This window comes from Myxocyprinus asiaticus, chromosome 49 (genome assembly GCF_019703515.2).
Source record: "Myxocyprinus asiaticus isolate MX2 ecotype Aquarium Trade chromosome 49, UBuf_Myxa_2, whole genome shotgun sequence".
Taxonomy (NCBI): domain Eukaryota; kingdom Metazoa; phylum Chordata; class Actinopteri; order Cypriniformes; family Catostomidae; genus Myxocyprinus; species Myxocyprinus asiaticus.
In genome coordinates, this window is record NC_059392.1 from 3435123 (window position 1) to 3458460 (window position 23338).

Here is a 23338-nt window from a genome sequence, read left to right on the forward strand (position 1 = left end):
CGTTGCTTTTGACAACTAGCACCCGAATAACCTGTACAAGTTCAGTGTCACCAAAGGCTTTCTAGCAAGTCAGCCCACTAACGGCCATCTTTGGAACGCTCTCGGGAGGCTATTTCTAGTCATGACAGTGCAGCTCTGATCTACTTGAATGGGAAAAGACCGAAAACTCAAAGATGGTTGGTCAAGATTACGATCAAAGAACATCTTTCAAATCAGCAATACAATCTGACAATTCTGGAATCATAAACTGTGATTCTTAACCTCATATTACGCTAAAAAACTAAATTTTCCCTGCTTGTATAGCTGATGCGCATGCGCATTCTGTAGTTGATTGACAGGTGATGTCTGTATCTAAAAGGTGATTGGCTCTTTTTACTGGAAGACGGGACTACTTTTGTACATCCGGGCGCTCACAGCTGCTTGGTTGAGCGTTCCAATTTCTCCCATTTATTTAAATAGAAGTGGCCCGTCTCTGCTAAATAATCTCTGGTGTAACTGTTTGGGATTGCTGACATCAAATGGCATTTTTATTAAGATGCTCTCCTGCTCCATCACATATCGTATTAAAACAGTACCCAAACCAAATATATTTCTGTGTGTGCGCGTGTGCCTCTGGAAAGTGTAATTTAACGGCTCGTGGAATTTCTAGAACGGCTAATATCGCTTACAGCACCTTTAATAATAATAAAGTCAGATATTCAGGTGACTTTTATTTTGTTATTCACTTCCTCTCAACCCCATCGCACCGGAAACTGCTGCTGCAGTCGAGAGGGCAGAAAGAGGCACTATTGGGTTCCTCCCCTTCCCAAAACCGACACAAAAAAACTACAAAAATCATCCTAGAAACGATCGGACGGGGCTTCTACTTCAGCTCAAGCTCTTTGCCGGACAGAAAACCTCTTGAGTGAACCGCTTGAGCTCTTAAAAGTTCAGTTTGAGTTCAGTTTCACAGGTGAGTGTCGACCCAACCCGAGATTCTCTGCCAGTGTCTCAAAATCTAGTGTGCTTCCTACCTAGACAGCGTTTATAGGCGCCTATTTCGGGCAAAATGCTCATTTCGAACACTGCAAATGCTTTGATCTGTTGTCTAGGTAGGGAACTCACTATGTTTGGAGACACAGCTTCTATTATTGTATTTCTGTGTATCTCTATTGGAGTATTTATATCTGCATACATGTTGCTTGATCTTGCTAGTCTGGAGTTGCTGGGGCAAATTCAGTCTATTAATGAGTGTTTGGAAGCCTATTTTAATGTAAGGTGTTGATCTAGTGAAATGTAGTGGTCGACCGATATCAGTTTTTCAATGGCCGATACCGATATGCAGTTTTGGGAAGGTTACTCTAAAAAAGTAACTAATTACTAACTACTAATTACATCTTCTACCGTGTAATTAGATTACTAATTACTCTGCCTGAAAAGTAATTGCATTACTTATTGCTAATTACTTTCTAAAACCCTGATCAACCTCGACCAGATAAAAAATACAAGGATAGGCATGAATCCAACACACTCTCGTGGCGAAATCGGTGGGATTCGTACGACTTTTCTAAATTTGGCTAATTCGTATAATATCGTGCGACTGCACTCGTTTGAATTCCTACGACTTTCACCACAGCCAATGACGTCGCTGGACATCGTTTACATCTAATACGTGACAATTACTTTCTTCTGTCACACGCAACAGCTTCCTGTCAAGTTTACACACTCTACCGATTGGTTAAGTTTAGATAAGGGGTTTAGGTAAGGGCATAATATTAATAAGTATGTCCTTAACGCCTCGTGCGCGGAACTCGCGCTTACTTCAGCATTAGACATCCGGGCATTTGCACGTGATGAAGTCGTACGAGTTTATGTGATCAAAATCGTGCGACATCACACGAAATACGACTTTTCATGAGATTGGGTTGCATTTAATTCTTTCAAATAAATCATATAAAATCAAAGGAATTATTCATGAACTGGCCAAAGAATTTAAGGGGGGGCAGCGTTAAATTAGAAAACATTAGACGTTAAATTTCGATTTTAAATTCACCATTGTTTTATATAGAATTGTTCTAGAGTCTATACAGTATTTAATGCAATTATATCAGAAGTAACTGTAGTTAAATTACTGAAAAATTAAGAGTAATCCCTTACTTTTTTAATAAAAAATAATTTAAATACCATAATTAATTAATTAGTAATGCATTACACCCAACATTGCCGATATGTAGAGAGCAAGGATGGCCGATAAACATAATGCAATTTAAAAACAGCAAATCAGATGTACACATATTTTCTAAAGTGAAACAAACACTTATATTATGCAATATTTTCTAAAATTTGCATACACTTGGAAAGAAAAAACCTTGAAAACAAAGTGTTGACAAATCTATTGGGAGATTTGGGAACGGACACAAGGTGAAGTAAATACTTCTGTTAATCGACCAAGCGAATGCGGTTATCGGCCGATGCCCGTAATTGAAAAATGGCCAGATATCGGCCGATATATCGGTCAATCGCTAGTGAGATATAATGTCTAATCTAGTCATTAGATGTGACTGACCACTTTAAACAAACCTTATAATGTATTCCGCTTGAATTGAGAGATTGGGACTAGATTGTACTTCAATTTTTTTTTTGTTATAAAATACCTTCCAGCCCCATGACACCATAAAAAACACTAATTTCAAGTGAGATATCTGAAATAATTAGATTCACTTTATTTGTCACTTAGTCCATCTGGCACCAACAATCATGCCACGGTCAAAATCACTGAGATCACATTTTTCCCCATTCTGATGGTTGATGTGAACATTAACTGAAGCTCCTGACCCGTATCTGAATGATTTTATGCACTTCTGCCACATGATTGGCTGATTAGATAATCGCATGGATGATTGTTGGTGCCAGATGGGCTGGTTTGAGTATTTCTGGGATTTTCACACACAACAGTCTCTAGAATTTACTCCGAATGGTGCCAAAAAAAAAACATCCAGTGAGCGGCAGTTCTGTGGATGGAAATGCTTGTTAATGAGAGAGGTCAACAGAGAATGGTCAGACTGGTTTGAACTGACAAAGTCTACAGTAACTCAGATAACCGCTCTGTACAATTGTGGTGAGAAGAATATCATCTCTGAATGCTATTCTGAGGTGCGGGATGGCGCTGATTTGGCGGCACGAGGGGGACCTACACAATATTAGGCAGACGGTTTTAATGTTGTGGCTGATCGGTGTGTGTGTGTGTGTGTGTATATATATATATATATATATATATTTTTATGGAATGGTATGGAGAAAATATTCCTGCATCCTGAAAGATGTCACTGAAATACAATAAGTGTCCTGAGGTACCTCATCGGTCTATGTGACAGCACTAGACCATGGTTGTGTCTTTCTCCCTGGTTGTGTCAAATTTCTAAAAAGGAGTGAATAATAATGTCTGACAACTCATAAAAAAACACAATCTGGCTACTATGAACTACAATACTTTTTTTATTCTTTCTCACTGTCCCTCTTTCTTAATTCACTTTTCCTCCGTCAACTTGACCTTGAATTAACTATATCCAAATTATTAGACTAAAAGTTGACTTTGCATGTTTCCAGAAGGCTTTGATAAACGTTTAAATTTGAAAACATAAAAAAGTTAGATTTATACTGCTAAAAAGGTGAAAACAAGTCAACAGTCTGAGAAAAAAAAGTGTTAATGCCCAGATCATAATTATCATCAACAACTGTGTATTGCTGACTATAGTGAGTGCTGTGATCGTGGAAGCAGCGGCGGGTGGCAGTGCAGGCTGTGCAGCAATCGGATCCATTTGGAAAGACAGTGCTACCTTAGGAAGTCTTGATTCCGTAAAATATTTCTTTTGTGTGTGTGTGTGTGTGTGTGTGTATACAGTGCATCCGGAAAGTATTCACAGCGCTTCAATTTTTCCACATTTTGTTATGTTACAGCCTTATTCCAAAATGGATTAAATTCATTATTTTCCTCAAAATTGTACAAATAATACCCCATAATGACAACGTGAAAGAAGTTTGTTTGAAATCTTTGCAAATTTATAAAAATAAAAAACGAAAAAAAATCACATGTACATAAGTATTCACAGCCTTTGCTCAATACTTTGTTGAAGCACCTTTGGCACCAATTACAGCCTCAAGTCTTTTTGAGTATGATGCTACAAGCTTGGCACACCTATTTTTGGGCAGTTTCTCCCATTCTTCTTTGCAGGACCTCTCAAGCTCCATCAGGTTGGATGGGGAGCGTCGGTGCACAGCCATTTTCAGATCTCTCCAGAGATGTTCAATCGGGTTCAAGTCTGGGCTCTGGCTGGGCCACTCAAGGACATTCACAGAGTTGTCCTGGAGCCACTCTTTTGTTATCTTGGCTGTGTGCTTAGGGTCGTTGTCCTGCTGGAAGATGAACCTTCGCCCCAGTCTGAGGTCCAGAGCACTCTGGAGCAGGTTTTCATCAAAGATGTCTCTGTACATTGCTGCAGTAATCTTTCCCTCGATCCTGACTAGTCTCCCAGTTCCTGCTGCTGAAAAACATCCCCACAGCATGATGCTGCCACCACCATGCTTCACTGTAGGGATGGTATTGGCCAGGTGATGAGCGGTGCCTGGTTTCCTCCAGACATGATGCTTGCCATTCAGGCCAAAGAGTTCAATCTTTGTTTCTCATGGTCTGAGAGTCCTTCAGGTGCCTTTTGGCAAACTCCAGGCGGGCTGTCATGTGCCTTTTACTGAGGAGTGGCTTCCTTCTGGCCACTCTACCATACAGGCCTGATTGGTGGAGTGCTGCAGAGATGGTTGTTCTTCTGGAAGGTTCTCCTCTCTCCACAGAGAAATGCTGGAGCTCTGTCAGAGTGACCATCGGGTTCTTGGTCACCTCCCTGACTAAGGCCCTTCTCCCCCGATCGCTCAGTTTGGCCGGGTGGCCAGCTCTAGGAAGAGTCCTGGTGTTTCCAAACTTCTTCCATTTACAGATGATGGAGGCCACTGTGCTCACTGGGACCTTCAATGCTGCAGAAATTTTTCTGTACCCTTCCCCAGATCTGTGCCTCGATACAATCCTGTCTCGGAGGTCTACAGACAATTCCTTGGACTTCATGGCTTGGTTTGTGCTCTGACATGCACTGTTAACTGTGGGACCTTATATAGACAGGTGTGTGCCTTTCCAAAGCATGTCCAATCAACTGAATTTACCACAGATGGACTCCAATCAAGTTGTAGAAACATCTCAAGGATGATCAGTGGAAACAGGATGCACCTGAGCTCAATTTTGAGTGTCATGGCAAAGGCTGTGAATACTTATGTACGTATGATTTTTTTTCCCCGTTTTTTATTTTTAATAAATTTGCAAAGATTTCAAACAAATTTCTTTCATGTTGTCATTATGGGGTATTGTTTGTAGAATTTTGAGGAAAATAATGAATTTAATCCATTTTGGAATAAGGCTGTAACATAACAAAATGTGGAAAAAGTGAAGCGCTGTGAATACTTTCCGGATGCACTGTGTATATATATATATATATATATATAAGTTTTTGAAATTTATGACTTGGACCAAATAATAAAGCAGCCAATAAGAGCCCAACATAGATGGGAACTCCTTCAATACTGTTTAAAAAGCATCCCAGGGTGATACCTCAAGAAGTTGGTTGAGAAAATGTCAAGAGTACATGTCTGCAAATTCTAGGCAAAGGGTGACTACTTTGAAGATGCTCAAATATAACACAGTTTTGATGACTTTATTATTATTCTAAAATGTGAAAAAAAAAAAAAATATATATATATATATATGACTTGATTATCTGATTAAAATAAAAAAATATGTATATATTAAATACAATATATATTGCAGAACCAATTCTGTTTTAACTGTAGAACTCCACAGAGGAACTTGGAGGATTTTTGCCAATAACCGATTCTATCGGCACCAATTAATCGTGGGATAAAACTATATATCGTCTACCTCTATTAAGTGGTAACATTTATTTTTACTGGATGTGCACACAATCCATTTTGCCATTGAATAAAAGACATTTATCATACATTTGATGCACATTTTCGTATGTCATATGTTGACCATTGGCCACCCTAATATTATTAGATTACATAACATTAAGGGCTGATGATATATATATATATATATATATATATATGTATATATATATATATATATATATATATATATATATATATATATATATATATATATATATATACACACACACACACACACACACACACACACACACACACACAGTTGAAGTCACAAGTTTACATGCACCTTAGCCAAATGCATTTAAACTCATTTTTTCACAATTCCTAACATTTAATCATAGAAAACATTCCCTGTCTTAGGTCAGTTATGATCACTATTTTAAGAATGTGAAATGTCAGAATAATATTACAGAGAATGACTTTTATTTCTTTCATCATATTCCCAGTGGGTCAGAAGTTTACATACACTTTGTTAGTATTTGGTAGCATTGCCTTTAAATTGTTTAACTTGGGTCAAATGTTTTGGGTAGCCTTCCACAAGCTTCTCACAATAAGTTGCTGGAATTTTGGCCCATTCCTCCAGACAGAACTGGAGTAACTGAGTCAGGTTTGTAGGCCTCCTTGCACAAGTTTTTTTAAGTTCTGCCCACAAATTGTCTATCAGATTGAGGTCAGGGCTTTGTGATGGCCACTCCAATACCTTGACTTTGTTGTCCTTAAGACATTTTGCCACAACTTTGGAGGTATGCTTGGGGTCATCGTCCATTTGGAAGACCCATTAGCTACCAAGCTTTAACTTCATGGCTGATGTCTTGAGATGTTGCTTCAATATATCCACATAATTTTCCTTCCTCATGATGCCATCTAAGTGCACCAGTCCCTCCTGCAGCAAAGCACCCCCACACCATGATGCTGCCACCCCCCATGCTTTATGGTTGGGATGGTGTTCTTCGGCTTGCAAGCCTCACCCCTTTTTCCTCCAAACATAACGATGGCCATTATGGCCAAATGGTTCAATTTTTGTTTCATCAGACCAGAGGACATTTCTCCAAAAAGTAAGATCTTTGTCCCCATGTGCACTTGCAAACTGTAGTCTGGCTTTTTTATGGCAGTTTTGGAGCAGTGGCTTCTTCCTTGCTGAGCAGCCTTTCAGGTTATGTCAATATAGGTCTTGTTTTACTGTGGATATAGATACTTCTCTACCCGTTTCATCCAGCATCTTCACAAGGTCCTTTGCTGTTGTTCTGGGATTGATTTGCACTTTTCGCACTAAACTACGTTCATCTCTAGGAGACAGAAGGGGTCTCCTTCCTGAGCGGTATGATGGCTGCGTAGTCCCATGGTGTTTCTACTTGCGTACCATTGTTTGTACAGATAAACGTGGTACCTTCAGGCATTTGGAAATTGCTCCCAAGGATGAACCAGATTTGTGGAGGTCCACAATTTCTTTTGATTTTCCCATGATGTCAAGCAAAGAGGCACTGAGTTTGAAGGTAGGCCTTAAAATACATCCACAGGTACACCTCCAAATTCAGTACTACACCTATCAGAAGCTAATTGCCTAAAGGCTTGAAATAATTTTCTGGAATTTTCCAAGCGGCTTAAAGGCACAGTTAACTTAGTGTATGTAAACTTCTGACCCACTGGAATTGTGATATAGTCAATTAAAAGTGAAACAGTCTGTCTGTAAACAAATGTTGGAAAAATTACTCATGTAATGCACAAAGTAGATGTCCTAAACGACTTGCCAAAACTATAGTTTGCTAATATTAAATCTGTGGAGCGGTTAAAAAATAAGTTTTAATGACTTCAACCTAAGTGTATGTAAACTTCTGACTTCAACTGTATATATATATATATATATATATATATATATATATATATATATATATATATATATATATATCTTTCACCAGATGAGGTTTAAGGAGGAATAAGATTAATAATTGTTCACAATATATTAAGTTAGAGACCGGATGCATGTTTCCATATAGTCACATTTTTCTTTGCATGCCCTCGCTTCAGTTTAAAACACTTGATTATTGAATTAAAATAATAAAATATACATATATAAAATATATATATATATATTGCAGAACCAATTCTGTTTTAATTGCAGAACTCCACTGAGGAACCTAAGGATTTTTGCCAATAACCGATGGTACCATTTATTTTTATGGGATGTGCACACAATCCATTTTGCCAATTAATTGAAGACATCTATAATACATTTGAGGCACATTTTCAAGTACATTTAGGTGAAGCTTGAGTAAACATTGAGTAAATTAAATTTGGTATGTCATATACTGACCACTGGCCACCCTACTATTAGTAGATTACATAACATTAGGGGCTGATGATATATATATATATATATATATATATATATATATATATATATATATATATATATATATATATATAATATTTCACTAAATGAGGTTTAGAGGAATAAGGTTCATAATTATGGGAAGTGACCCAATTAAGCCCATGTACCATTTAAGCCCACTTACTGTTTTATTTTTAAATATAAAAAAGACATACTTGATACAATTTATTTTCTTTGTATTTAACAGCAATACTTTGTATTTGAAAAGATGGATTTCATGAGTTTCTGGAGCTCATGCAGTACACTGTGAGTGATGCTCACAAAGATAGATGCAGTAAAAGAAAATAAATGAATAAAAACGGCTGATAAACATATTAAATGAAAATATTTAAGATGCTTATTGAGCTCAAACAAGATTTAGTGCTCAGTCTGTAATTATAATCCAGAAATATAACTTTGTTTTCATGTGGGCTTATAAGAAACAGTTTCCTCAAAGCTTAAAAGCAGAATAATTATTTAATTTGTTTAAACAACAACAAACATGCTCTATGTTGTAAAATATAGTATTTTTTTATTCATGAAAAAAAAGTTGTTTACCTTGACTCTAAATTATTTAGGTTTATTTTCCATTGACCCCTATTGTTCCTAATAAGCCCACTGAGCAAATAACCCATTGAACCTCATATTAAACTGAACTCATTGTCAACTCTACATACTGAATCTGTTTTCATTGCAGGGAGAAAAATGAAAAGAGAGAACAAAATGATAAGGACTGTCAGATTCAGAAATTGAAGATTTAATTGACTGGTTATGATGTTTGAGGTCTAAATCTACAAAAATAATCAAAATTGAGGTGTTTATTTAGTCAAATGTGAAGCATTTACATGTTTAAAATCATAGTGGGCTTATTAAGAACACACGTGGGCTTAAATGGTACACATGTTCCTTATAAGCCCACTCCAGACTTTTCACATTTTCAGTTAAACTGACAAAATTAAGTTACTTTATCACAAAACATAACAAGAGTGTTTAGATGAGAGATTAATCTTTGATTTAATACTCATTTTATTGGAAGCATGTAAAACTTAGATTTGGGTGGGCTTAATTGGGTCACTTCTCCTATTCACAATATATTAATTTAGAGACCGGATGTGTTTCCAGATACTCAAATGTTTCTTTGCATGCCCTTGCTTCAATTTTAAAACACCTGTATATAATTAAAATAAGAAAATATGAATATATTACATAAAATATATATTGCAGAACCAGATCCGTTTTAAATAGAACTCCACAGAGAAACACAGAGGATTTTTGCTTATAAACAATAGATCCAAAATGCAACTATCGGCACCGATTAATCGGTAAAACCGATATATCAGTCTACATCTATTAAATAGTACCATTTATTTTTACGGGATGTACACACAATCCTTTTTGCCATACTGTTAGGTGAAGTTTGAGAAAACATGGAGGAAAGTAAATTTGGTATATCATATATTGACCACTGGCACCCTACTATTAGTAGATTACATAACATTAGGGGCTGATGTTATGTAAAGGTAAATAATAGTATAATTATTCTTAATGTATGAAGTTGGAGTCACAATGCATGTGCTGAAGGGGGACGTTTCCATAAAGTTGCATTTTTCTTTGCATGCCCTTGCTTACATTTAAAACAGTTGATTATCTGATTAAAATATCAAAATATGTGTATATTAAATAAAAAATATATTGCAGAACCAATTCTGTTTTAACTGTAGAACTCCACAGAGGAACTGATAACCGATAGTTCCAAAAAGCAACTATTGGCACCGATTAATCGGTAAAACCGATATATCATCTACCTCTATTCACCGGATGAAGAGTTTTGTCTATATATATTGCACCAGATGAGGTTTACTGATAATATAATGGCAACTATCGGCATAGATTTTTGCTGATAACCAATTGTTCCAAAAAGCAACTATCGGCACAATTAAACAGTAAAACTGATATCGGTCCATCTCAATTAAGTAGTACCATTTATTTTTATGGGATGTACACACAATCCATTTGGCCAGTGAATTGAAGACATTTATAATACATTTGAGGCACATGTAATACATTTGTAATCTACTATTAGGGGCTGATGATTAAATTACTAGTTGTTTCTTGTAAATATGGCGTTATGGGGGTTCCAGTGAGAGTCAGTATGCTTTCATGCTGATGCTTTATGTCCGCATCGCTCACCTCTCCGTCTCTCCGTTGTGCATTTCCTTTGCTACTTTCTTTCTCTTCTCCAGCTCTAACTCCTCCTTTTCTTTATCTCCATCTGCATCACTCCATACGTTCCCCCTCAACCCACTCCTTTATTTCCTTCTCTCTTCATCCACCCTTTCTTTGGGATCATGTGTGATAATGGGGATCTGGAGGACAAACCGCCAGCTCCACCTGTCAGGATGAGTAGCACAATCTTCAGCGGTGGCGGGAAGGACCACACACTCTCCGCCAATCATAGCTCCAAGCCCCTCCCCTCGGTCCCAGAGGAGCGCAAACCTCGGAATAAAATCATCTCCATCTTCTCAGGAGCCGAGAAGGGTGCGTGTTTTTATTAACATTACTTTATTAGTTTGAAAACACCCATAACCATAAGTATTAAAATATTACTTGCCCGTATGATGTTTAAGCCTGTATGACATTCTTCACACCATTAGCAGTGTGTTTAGTCTGCATAGCTTTTCGTTTTGTATGTACATTCCGGTTTATGTTTTAATGTATCGTGATCTATTGTGATGCGTCACCTTGTTTCACACTTTGATTGTGATAATACAGTGTTTATTATTCTCTGAAATGTGTTAGTGTACAGTGAAAGTGAAACTTGGTTGTTTGTATGTCACATATCAGGTGGTCGAAGGAAAGACAGAGATAAAGAAAGACCGGAGATCTCACCGCCATCAGACTTTGAGCACACAATCCATGTGGGATTTGATGCTGTCACGGGGGAGTTTACGGTAAGAGTGGATTCCCATCTTTATTGCCAGGACTTGATAGTTGCATGTGCACAGCTACCACAAAACCTCTGTTTAATTATGTAATTAGGGAATGCATTGAAATTGACATTTTGGCCAATACCGTTATTCGTTAATTATTTTTATGAACATGATGTATCATGCATCTGTAGTAGGGTTTTGCGAGACAGCCAAAAAAATTATATTCTGATCATTTTCAGCCTTTTGATAATATTATATAAATATATATCTCTTGATATTTATGTACTTTGAAATCAGAGAAACCATTGTTTCAAAGTCTTGCAAAAAAACGCATACGTCTATGAAAATCAGGTGTGAAAACACATTTCAATGAGTAGCAACTAATCACAATCAACATCTTTGTCCTCTAGCTGAATATCATACTTAACGCAAAGTGTTGGAGTCCGTTTACATTCGTAAAAAACAAGAGGGTTACGGTGTAGAACTGAGAACGTACTGAGCTTGACAGATCCATCCATTCCAAGAAGCACGTTGTCACTCTTGATGTCTCGATGAATGACTTAAAAAGAACATTTGCCAAGTAGATTGAAAATTGTTTAATGCAAATAAAATGCATATTCAGGTGTTTCTTGGACTTCAGGGAATTTCATGTCCTGATGGTTGATTTTTATTAAATCTTTATTATTTTATTGAATTAATTATTTGTATTATTTATGATTTTTATTAAACCTTAATGATGTAATTAGAGATGCACTGATATTGAAATTTTGGCCGATATCCGATATTTTTGTTTTCACTATATTTCATGCATCCATAGGGCTTTGCGATACAACAAAAAATGTATATCGTGATAATTATTACTAACCATCATTTTAACTAAACCAAGTAAATTCAGAATGTTTAATGCAACAAAAATACAGTAAGAATCTAATTAAAATATTCATATTCGAGCGTTTCTTCAACTTAGTGGTTGATTTTTAGTAAACTAGCAGATTTTAGTGTTTTCGTTTTGTTATATGAAGTTCACATTAAAACTGAATTGAAAACATTTTGCCAGACATTTATCGTTTATTTTTTTAGTACTTTTCAAATGCGTTTTATGTAAAGATTTGACTGTTTTGGCCTTGTCCCAGACCCAGACTTTCAATACTAAACTATGAAAATCCATTATAAAAATACTAATGATTACATTTAAAATTATACAAATCTAAACAAGGAGTGAAATGAATCTAAACCACTTTTTAACCACGTGTTATGTGTGAAAATGGTTTCTATCAATTTTGCACAATTTACGACTGTCCCACAGTTTTGACGTCATTTCCAGCACACCAAACAATTTTGCCCCTAATAAAGTTTTTTCAAAAGTTAGTGTACTTGTTAACCAAGTGGACAAAAGTGTCAGTGAAGAGCACGCTTGAGATGAAATATGTACAAAACAAATACATTCAAGGGAAACATCACCTTTATTTTAATTGGGTGTCATTTCCAATCAAGCTGTAATTTTTGTTTAAAAAAAAAAAAAAAAAAAAAAAAATATATATATATATATATATATATATATATATATATATATATTATTTTATTGTGTTTTATTGTGTTTTTAGGATACATCAAATGTTAACTATTAAAATTTGCCTTAGTAAATCAAGAGTCAGACAATCATATTATAAAATGTAATTTACAGCACAGGAATGTTCCAGGTTCAAAGTTAAGCTCGATCGACAGCATTTGTGGCATGATGCCATGTATTACAGTATTTGGTTTCTCTATCCATTGATGTCTTACAGGGGATGCCAGAGCAGTGGGCGAGGTTACTGCAGACCTCCAACATCACCAAATCTGAGCAGAAGAAGAACCCGCAAGCCGTTCTAGATGTCCTCAAGTTCTACGACTCCACGGGGAACGGCAGGCAGAAGTACCTCAGCTTCTCCTCAGGTCTGGACTATGGTAGTGTAAATGGTCTCTCTTAATGGAAAGGAAGTGGCGGGAACAGGATGAACACTCACAAACTTTAATTACTACACAGACCCTTCCAACTGAAACACAACATAAAACACTGACGCGCACACACAACTCCGTATGCGTCTCTCTGTCTCTCTCGAACTGGTGTCCCCGGCTCCTCTTATCCATCTCCCAGCTGATTGGGCTGATTCTGCACCTGGCATCCATCGTTACGGCCCGGCCACGCCCCCCTCCTCGTCACAGTTTGTACTTAGTGACCGCATATAATTGCATAAGAATATCTGATATTATTTCGGAATTTGGTCATATTCTGATTGTTAACTTCATGTAAACCCGATTGAGACTGAATTTTAACATTAGAGTAATAAGTCTGGTGCAACATCACCATCAAACAAGGTGCATAAGTAGAGCAAAGTACAAATAAAGAGGATAAATCCAGCAACTCTCTTTGAAGGGAGAAAATCTATTTAAATAAATAAAACCGAAGCGTTTCGGCACACAGGCCTTCATCAGGGTCAAAAAGGTTAAAAGAAGACATTTACAGAACATTTATTTGGATACAAACAAGGGTAAGATCCAGCCAATGAAATGAACAGTAGGGATGTGCCCGAAAGGCACGGATAATGACTTCAAAATGAATAACGGATTCATCCGAATAATATAAAACATATTCATTTGACTGATTATCCAAAAAGCACAAGGATAAAGCGAAATTTTTTTATTTTATTTATTTTTTTAATCCCCTTTCTTCCAATTTGGAATACCCAATTCCCACTACTTAGTAGGTCCTCATGGTGGCGCGGTTACTCGCCTCAATCCGGGTGGTGGAGGACAAGTCTCAGTTGCCTCCACTTCTGAGACCGTCAATCCGCGCATCTTATCACGTGACTCGTTGTGCATGACACCGCGGAGACTCACAGCATGTGGAGGCTCATGCTACTCTCCGCGATCCACGCAAAAGTTACCACCTGCCCCACTGAGAGTGAGAACCCCTAATCACGACCACGAGGAGGTTACCCCATGTGACTCTACCCTACCTAGCAACCGGGCCAATTTGGTTGCTTAGGAGACCTGGCTGGAGTCACTCAGCACGCCCTGGATCCAAACACGCGACTCCAGGTGTGGTAGCCAGCGTTAATACTCGCTGAGTTACCCAAGCCCCTAAAAGCAACATTTTAAATAAACATATCCAAAATTACGACGAATTCATGAATCTGTGCAGCCAATATTTCTGAAGTGTAAAACTTATGAATGAAAATGTGCACAGTGTGATTTCAGATTGGATGTGCACTGTCTCGTCTCCGTTTGCGGTCCGTTAATTGAGCGCGTGTCTGGAGCTTGTCGTGTAACATTAACTAAGATACGACATCATATACACTTTCCACTTCTTTAAATATCTTTGTTAATGTATCAAACGTGATTCTCATGTATTTATTTATAGCCTAAACCTGAGCGTGATGTTAAATTCCTGACCTGAAGTGATTTAACATCAGAGCTCATCTATCCGTCTTTTAAATTTGACAACATTTATATCCACATCAGCGATTAAGGTAATTAACTGGTTAAGACTTTATTCCGAAAAAAAGTTTAAATGCTACATAAAGTATACATCTATTTGGAATATTCCTCCTTATGTAGAAACTGGGACTCGGTTATCGGCCTTTTCCACCACCTTTATTATCGGTTTCGGTAAAATCCACTATCGGTCGACCTCTAGTTAATAGAAACGTCATGACCTACAATTTGCAATTTCCAGAAGAGAATAGCAGTAAAGGATTGTGCAATTCTTAGTTTATTCGGAATATACTGTACACAGGAATATTCCAGTATCTATAGAGCATGTAAACATCTTTTTCAGAATAAAGGCTTAACCAGAATATAGACTTTAATCTAACAGTTATCTCACCCAAAATAGCATCTATTTACTGTGATATTTTAAGAAGTATCAAGTGATATTGTACTGATCATTTTTCTAACCTTGTTTTTAAATAGAGAAGGATGGATTTCCCTCTGGTGAACAGTCGGTATGTATCAAAAACAAAAACAACCAAGAAAAACCAAATAAGTAAAATCTTTTTGTAAATCTTCTTACCAGATAATAATAACATGTCCAACTTGTTTCCTCCCTGAAACCTCAGCCTGTCAAGAAAACGCCAGAGCCTTCATCTCCAATCAAAACCGTTGATGACGATGAGGAAGATGACGATGAGGAGACACCACCGCCTGTTGTTGCACCTCGACCAGAACACACCAAGAGTGTAAGCAATAGTTCAACGAAAAATTCAAACCTCATATTGTTTCAAACCTGCATGAAAGTATTTCTTCTGGAATGTCATGTTTTGATGATTTGTGTTTTTCTTTATTTTTCAGATGTTGACTCGACCATCTGTCATTGACCCCATCCCTCCCCCCGTGACCTCTCCGGACAGTGAGGTTGCATCGAAGGCTGCTGACCGACAGAGACCCAAAAAGGGCAAAATGACAGACGAGGAGATCATGGACAAGCTGAGTACGTCATTGCGTCACTACATCAGAGACTCTTTACTTGGTTTCACTTCTCTTACTGTAAGGCTCAAATGTGTTTTCTCTTTGTACTCGCACAGGAACCATAGTCAGTATTGGGGATCCAAAAAAGAAATATACACGATACGAGAAGATTGGACAAGGGTAGGTCAATTATGATCCTGAAGTCAACATGAAATCAAAACTGACTCAGCGTCACAGTTTTGAAAGTAGTGCAAACACCTTAAAATACAGATGCTATTGGAAAGGCAATAAATAAACATTTGTCTTTTCATAGAGCTTCGGGAACAGTGTTCACTGCCATCGATGTTGCCACTGGACAGGAGGTAATGCAATGCAGATACAGGGGGGACGTTCGGAGAAATGGTGCTGGAATTAGACATACATTTAATGCTGTGTGTTTCTGTCTCTCAGGTGGCCATCAAACAGATCAACCTGCAAAAACAGCCCAAGAAGGAGCTCATTATCAATGAAATACTTGTCATGAAGGAGCTAAAGAATCCAAACATCGTAAACTTCTTAGACAGGTAACACCTTTGGAAAAGTCACATTATTGAAGTAAATTGGTTCCAAATGCAATGTGATATTGACTTTTAAGTGGACTGGATACATTGATACCATGTGGTTTTAAAAGTGTTAATTGTACATCTGGTACAGTTTTCTGGATGGGGAGGAGCTTTTCGTAGTGATGGAATACTTGGCTGGCGGTTCGCTCACAGATGTGGTAACTGAGACATGTATGGACGAGGCCCAGATTGCTGCTGTATGTCGAGAGGTGTGTAGAAATCGAAATCGAACAAGGCCAGAATCATTAGTGTTCACTTTATGATTGTTAGTATAAAATTTTATTTAAATGAACAAATGTTTTTATTTCATTTTTGTTTTTCATTCGTTTTAACAGTAATAACACTGTCCTGACGATTTACATACATTTGAGCTGTGTTCTAAATTCAGCCAAATATATGTTAACAGGAAGTAAGTCGCTTAACTTCCTCTTCTGTTATCTCGCAGTGTTTGCAAGCACTGGAATTTCTGCATGCTAATCAAGTCATTCATCGAGACATCAAGAGTGACAACGTGCTTCTTGGAATGGATGGATCTGTCAAGCTCAGTACGTTCTCAGTTCTACACCGTAACCCTCTTGTTTTTTACGAATGTAAACGGACTCCAACACTTTGCGTTAAGTATGATATTCAGCTAGAGGACAAAGATGTTGATTGTGATTAGTTGCTACTCATTGAAATGTGTTTTCACACCTGATTTTCATAGACGTATGCGTTTTTTTGCAAGACTTTGAAAACGTTTGGTTTAGCTTCTTTGAAAGCTAATTATGAACTTGAACAGTAGACCTCTTGTTTCCCAAAACGAGGTGAATCTGAATCTAAAGCAATTACAAACAAGCTCTGACTTGGTTCACTGTATGAATATGAACAAACTCACCCAAAGTTCACTGCAATGTCATGTTTTGTTTTTTCACCCAAGATCGCACAGGCCTTTCTGATAAGGTTTATGGACTGCTGGTTATCTCATGCATACCTTTAAATGTAGACAACATCTTGTTCTCCAACATGTCTTCAAAAGAATTGCATGTAAATGGACCTAAGTAAGGGTACACATTATTAATTTGATGCCAGTGAAAACAAGGCAAGTAAAGTCCATCTGACAGGTTTTTCAGTTTGCTGAAATTTTTTTGGGAATTTTTTTTTCAGTGTTTTGTTGAATTAACAATCAAAACCAAGGCGCATGATAGTATAACCCATTAATCGGACTGAACTTAAATTAAGGTACGTTAAAGGAATTGTTCATCCAAAAATGAAGATTCTCTCATTATTCACTTACCCTGATGCCATCCCAGATGTGTATAACTGTCTTTCTTTAGCAGAACACAAATGAAGATTTTAAGAAGACAGAGCTCTATCAGGTCCTAATAATGGAAGTACACGGGTGTCAGCACTTTGACAGTCCAAAAGTCACATTTAGGCAGCATAAATGTAATCCACACAACTCCAGTCGATCAATGAATGTCTTCTGAAGCAAATGGATACGTTCGTGTAAAAAATAAATTGATAATTAAAAAGTTATTAACTTTTAAAAAGCACTTCCTGCCAGCAGCTGACGCTTTATGTAGCTGTCGCGTGACGTAAGCACGTCAGCGAGTTCACGCGAGAATTTGGAAGCGGCACTTATTTACAACAGAAGAACGAACATCACGCGAGAGTTTGGACATTTCAAACAGCATCAGATCCCTGAAAGGAAGCGCTGATTTAAAGTTAAAATTTGAATTATCAACTTGTTTCTTACATAGACCTATGTATTCGCTTCAGAAGACATTCATGGATTACTTTTATGCTGCCTAAATTTGACTTTTGGACCATCAAAGTACTTGCACCTGTGTACTTTCATTATAAGGACCTGATAGAGCTCTATCTTCTTCTTAAAATCTTCATTTGTGTTCTGCTGAAGAAAGAAAGTCATACACATCTGGGATGGCATCAGGTTAAGTGAATAAATAGAGAATTTTCATTTTTGGGTGAACTATTCTTTAGTGCTAATCAAACTAGACTTACCTGGTCTACAAATGTCTATCACTCCTACCATTTCTAAACCATCTTTATTCCCATTCCTGCTTTGTAGCGGACTTTGGATTCTGTGCTCAGATCACCCCTGAACAGAGTAAGAGAAGCACAATGGTGGGTACACCATATTGGATGGCTCCAGAAGTCGTGACACGTAAAGCCTACGGACCCAAAGTCGATATCTGGTCCCTGGGCATCATGGCTATCGAGATGGTGGAGGGAGAACCACCATACCTCAATGAGAATCCACTGAGGGTACGTTGGCGTAATTTGTATATGAAAAAAACACACTACTTATACAGTAGATTATCAGACACAAAGTGTCTCTAAAGGGTTTCTAAAGGGGCATTCACACTGACAATGAGTCAAAGTCATTCACTGGGAGTCGTCCATTTGAGGTCGACTTTGTGCTGTTGATACAGTTTGATCCTACAGTTCAGTAGGAACGGCTACTAGCAACCAACAGTCCAGCGACTTGCCGATTTCCAGTTATCTTATTCCCTGAATGGAAATGCCACTTAATTCTAACTCTTTCTCGCTCAGGCACTCTATCTGATTGCCACCAATGGAACTCCAGAGTTGCAGAGTCCTGAAAAGCTGTCGCCGATTTTCCGAGACTTCCTGAGTCGCTGTCTGGAAATGGACGTAGATAAGAGGGGTGGAAGCAAAGAGCTTTTGCAGGTACAACAAGAGCGATTTCTGTACTAGTATTCAAGGAATAGCAAGATTTTTTCATCTTTGTGTAACTACTGTTTATTTATCACACCTTCTGTTTCCTTTAGCATCCCTTTCTGAAGCTGGCCAAACCTCTCTCGAGTCTCACTCCTCTGATTTTGGCTGCCAAGGATGCCATGAAGAACAACCGTTAGCCTCCCTCCCCAAACAAGCTGGTGCCCGCAAGGGCAGCGCACATACAGACTGCTGAACACTCTATAAATCTGTGCCAGGTGTTTTTACCAGTGTGCCACCCTGTCAACAACATATCAGTGTTGTCAAAACAAAACTCCAAGCATATCATTTGGGTCTTTTTCCTGTTTTTAAACCTGTATGGACCGCCGTGGTGTTAGGGGACTTTAGAAATCCCCATGTCCTTGTTCCACTGTCATTAGATTTCTTTTGCTGTGGAACATCGGGACTTTGCTGTTTGTTTTATGTCTGAACTTATCCACTCTTTGACTTCCCTAGATGAGATCTTATATGTTGCCAAATGGATGAATTTCAAATCAAGCTAGAGACATTTTGTTAGTCTTTATGATCATGTAGCAAGAATCATGACTGAAAACTGTGTACTCCTGTTTCCACCCCTCCTTGTAAGGGAAGAGCACCTTACCGATAAATGCCAACTGCGAGCAGTGAATGATTTTTGTAGTCACTTGTGCCTTTTGTTGTTATTCCAGCAAACACCTTTATTCTCTGTCTAAAGTGGCTAAATTTATGCCATTGAATTTCCTCTAACCTGAGACGAAACTTTCATGTGATGAAATGTGTATATTGCGTACTTCGAAGAAGCGTAGCGTTACAATTGATGTAGTTAACCAAAAACAGGATGCGTAGATTTGATAAATGTTTGTGTACATGAACACTTTTTTGTTGTTGTTTTAGTAACTAACAGTTTATTATGAAGTTAATGCAGTTGTCGATATGTCATGATGTAAGAATTGATAACTATTTTTATGCTTTTCAGTCACTTGTTTTGCAAGTTGGATTCCTGCAACTTTTGTTGAACAATACAGTCATTGCAACATTGCATACATGTCTTGATCTTCATTTTAAGAGATCTTGAAACTTGAGAGTATTATAAACTCTTTAGGGGACGTTCATAGATGTAGCAGAGTTACTTGGAGTGTGAAGGCCTTGAGATTGAAAAACATTAAATATTGACTGATTTCAAGAGGATGTCCTGACTGGTATGCCAGTTGGTAGCTTGTGTGCGCTTCAAGAACTATCTACAAGTTTAAAGTTAATTATCTATTTTTAATGTTAAGAAATCACTCCTTGAATGAAAAGGACAGATAAAACAGGTTAATTCAAACTGAACTACACGTGTCTAGTAGGGGTTCCTCACAGGAGTTTGATAACGTTTTACAATCTAATTTCACACTGCACAAAAAATGAGGAAAATTAAAGACAAGCAGTATGAAATGCAAATAAAAAATACTAATACCATATATATTTTTGTGTTATGTGGATGAACCCTTGAATTCGATTGGTCACGTCAGTTAAATTCACTTTCCCGCCTTAAAATTCAAACGTCAACGGTCGTGCTGTGAGGGTCGATGGAAAAACACTACAGCTGAACGGAAAAAGCGTCTTTATCATTATTTATTTGTATTATATAGTCTTTCCTTATTTGGAATACATTCCAATATATAAATCTAAGATATTTAAATAATTTGGCGTCGAAATCCCAAAGTTTGTGGATGTTTCTGTCGTGCAGGTGAGTACCGTACAGTTCTACATTTGAACAAAAACTTGCTACGTGTTCTTGGTGATTTATTTAAAAGTTTCTCTTTCGCTACCATGAAATTAATCTTTGTTGTTGAAATTGCAGTTTTTATAGGTGTGGGGTCGAACGATGTTTGGTGAATCAGTAATACTGTGAACCAAAATCTCCTCTTGACAGTTTTTTGAGCAAATACATATAATGTTGTATTTAAATAGACTCATAAAAGAAAGAAAAACGTTCACTAAAATGTTAGCAAACATTTAAAGCTCCGACATGTTTAAATTCGGGTGTATGAAAGATTTGCAGGTGTACTCGAGGCTTGGAAGACCTAAAGATTTAATATTTAATTTGTGTGCTAACATTGTATTTTAGTGAAATTTTCAGTTCAGTTTTTGGATAAGATAAATGCGTAAAAAAACACTAATTATCAAATACAGCTCTGGAAAAAAATTAAGAGGCCACTGCAAAATGGTCAGTTTCTCTGGATTTACTATTTATAGGTATGTGTTTGAGTAAAATGAACATTTTTGTTTTATTCTATAAAGTACTGACAATATTTCTCCCAAATTCCAAATAAAAATATTGTCATTTAGAGCATTTATTTGCAGAAAATGACAACTGGTCAAAATAACAAAAAAGATGCCGTGTTTTCAGACCTCCAATAATGCAAAGAAAACAAGTTCATATTCATTTTTAAACAACACAATACTAATATTTTAACTTAGGAAGAGTTCAGAAATCAATATTATGGTGGAATAACCCTGATTTTCAATCACAGCTTTCATGCATCTTGACATTTTCTCTACCAGTCTTTCACATTGCTGATGGGTGACTTTATGCCACTCCTGGTGCAAAAATTCAAGCATCTCGGCTTTGTTTTTTCAAGCTGTTGGGTGACTTTATGCCACTCCTGGTGCAAAAATTCAAGCATCTCGGCTTTGTTTTTTCAAGCTGTTGGGTGACTTTATGCCACTCCTGGTGCAAAAATTCAAGCATCTTCCTCTTGATCACATGCTAGAGGTTTTCTGTTGGGTTCAGGTCTGGAGATTGGGCTGGCCGTGACAGGGTCTTGATTCATGCGTCCTTCACAAAGACGAATCTGCCCAATTCCAGCCTTGCTGAAGCACCCAGCATTACTTGCTGTAATGGTTGTATCTCTTCAGCAGACACATAGTGGAGATCCATTGTTTTTGGATGAATCAAAGGAGAAGCAACTGGTTGGGTCATCAAGAGCCTTCTGTTGGAGGTAAGTGTCCTCATTCTTAACTTAAATGTGCTTTTTTATTGTAGATGATTTAATCAAGGTGTTCTTCATGTGGCTCTGAAATGACAAAATGTCCCATACACAAAATATCTTCATGCGAGCATTGGTGGTTCAGTGGTAGAATTCTCGCCTGCCACGCGGGAGGCCCGGGTTCGATTCCCGGCCAATGCAGTAGCTTGTTTTTGTTTTGTACAACTTATTTATGTGTTCTTTTTACATGTATTCCTTTAGGTATGATATATTTATCCAGAGTTACTTATAAATGAGGAATGCTGCAACATGAGTGTTTCACCCTTGGGAGATGGAAACATAAAGTGCTGCAGTACGAAGTTACAGTATTGCTCAAAGACATTCAAGGTAGGAAAGACATCTAGGTAAGATTTGAGTTAAAACAGTGTTTTGTTTTTGTCACTAAGACGCTAAAACAACCTTTATTGTGTGTGTCTGATTCCATTTTGTGTTTTTGTAAATGTTTCTCTAAATTAGGCAAGTTTTTAGACATTAAAATAAACACGGAGGTTGTTTGGTGGCAAAATGGGTGTGAAGTTACTTGTACAACTACTCCTCGTTAGTATAGTGGTAAGTATCCCCGCCTGTCACGCGGGAGACCGGGGTTCGATTCCCCGACGGGGAGACCTAAATTTTACCCCCCCCCCATGTATTCAAAGGAAGAATTTGTTTTTTTACGTAGGTGTTATCCTGCATTAACTCATGAATAATGATTGAATTGTCTTTGTTTAAAAACAACAGGGAAAATCTCATTACACTGCATTGTTTTATTTCTCAAAAGTAAAATTAAATCACACCAAGGGTCGCGGGATCGATCCCCGTTTCTGGCCGATGTTTTGCCTCAGTCGTTGTTTCATTCACATTTTTTTTTTTTTATTAATAGCTAATTACAATGAATAATGCAACAAAGAGGTCATCTGTGATTGTGCCATGAGGTTGTTTTTGGGGGAGGATATTCTTGAAAGACCCAGCAGATGGCGTCATTTATCATCAAACCTGATATCAAAGAAACGCTAACTGCTTCAGTTATAACTGTGAATGTTGGTTGGTCTTTTTTTTACACCCCTTTGGCTGTAGCTTAAAAATAATTAACTTGTCTTTGATTGATTGTACTACTTTAGAAAAGATTTTGCCCCGTGTGAGGCTCGAACTCACGACCTTCAGATTATGAGACTGACGCGCTGCCTACTGCGCCAACGAGGCCTGAGAGAAAAGTGTGGGATGTCTCCTTATCCAGCCTGGATTCCATCACAAAATCTCAAATCTCATCAG

At 37.5% G+C, this 23338-nt stretch overlaps 1 protein-coding gene and 3 non-coding genes across 7 annotated transcripts; 3 read left to right on the top strand and 1 right to left on the bottom strand.

Annotated features, from left to right (window-relative positions):
- The first annotated feature begins 758 nt into the window (after positions 1 to 758).
- Positions 759 to 20094, top strand: pak2b (p21 protein (Cdc42/Rac)-activated kinase 2b). 4 transcript variants are annotated; one of them, XM_051693630.1, is made up of 15 exons: positions 759 to 952; positions 10600 to 10894; positions 11201 to 11307; positions 13074 to 13233; positions 15241 to 15272; positions 15387 to 15506; positions 15619 to 15757; positions 15852 to 15915; positions 16049 to 16097; positions 16186 to 16298; positions 16429 to 16546; positions 16783 to 16882; positions 18406 to 18602; positions 18891 to 19028; positions 19130 to 20094. In XM_051693630.1, the coding sequence occupies exons 2-15, from the start codon at positions 10705 to 10707 to the stop codon at positions 19214 to 19216; spliced, it is 1614 nt and encodes a 537-aa protein (XP_051549590.1). In that variant the 5' UTR covers positions 759 to 952; positions 10600 to 10704; the 3' UTR covers positions 19217 to 20094. The 4 variants fall into 4 exon arrangements, with proteins under 4 accessions (XP_051549590.1, XP_051549591.1, XP_051549593.1 ...); XM_051693631.1 differs by having other exon boundaries at positions 13074 to 13221; XM_051693633.1 differs by having other exon boundaries at positions 10729 to 10894.
- A 2063-nt stretch (positions 20095 to 22157) lies between these two features.
- On the top strand, positions 22158 to 22228 carry trnag-gcc (transfer RNA glycine (anticodon GCC)). Its single transcript has one exon. It is a non-coding gene; the product is annotated as a tRNA-Gly (tRNA).
- Positions 22229 to 22619: 391 nt separating this feature from the next.
- trnad-guc (transfer RNA aspartic acid (anticodon GUC)) lies at positions 22620 to 22691 on the top strand. Its single transcript has one exon. It is a non-coding gene; the product is annotated as a tRNA-Asp (tRNA).
- A 505-nt stretch (positions 22692 to 23196) lies between these two features.
- On the bottom strand, positions 23197 to 23269 carry trnam-cau (transfer RNA methionine (anticodon CAU)). Its single transcript has one exon. It is a non-coding gene; the product is annotated as a tRNA-Met (tRNA).
- Positions 23270 to 23338: the final 69 nt, after the last annotated feature.

What these genes read in the sequence shown, in the direction of transcription:
- pak2b (XM_051693630.1), top strand. Translation starts at nt 10,705, where the DNA reads ATGTGTGATAATGGGGATCTGGAGGACAAACCGCCAGCTCCACCTGTC. An exon ending in GGAGATCATGGACAAGCTGA is followed by an intron (nt 15,758 to 15,851) that starts GTACGTCATTGC and finishes GTACTCGCACAG; the next exon opens with GAACCATAGTCAGTATTGGG. An exon ending in TTGCTGCTGTATGTCGAGAG is followed by an intron (nt 16,547 to 16,782) that starts GTGTGTAGAAAT and finishes GTTATCTCGCAG; the next exon opens with TGTTTGCAAGCACTGGAATT.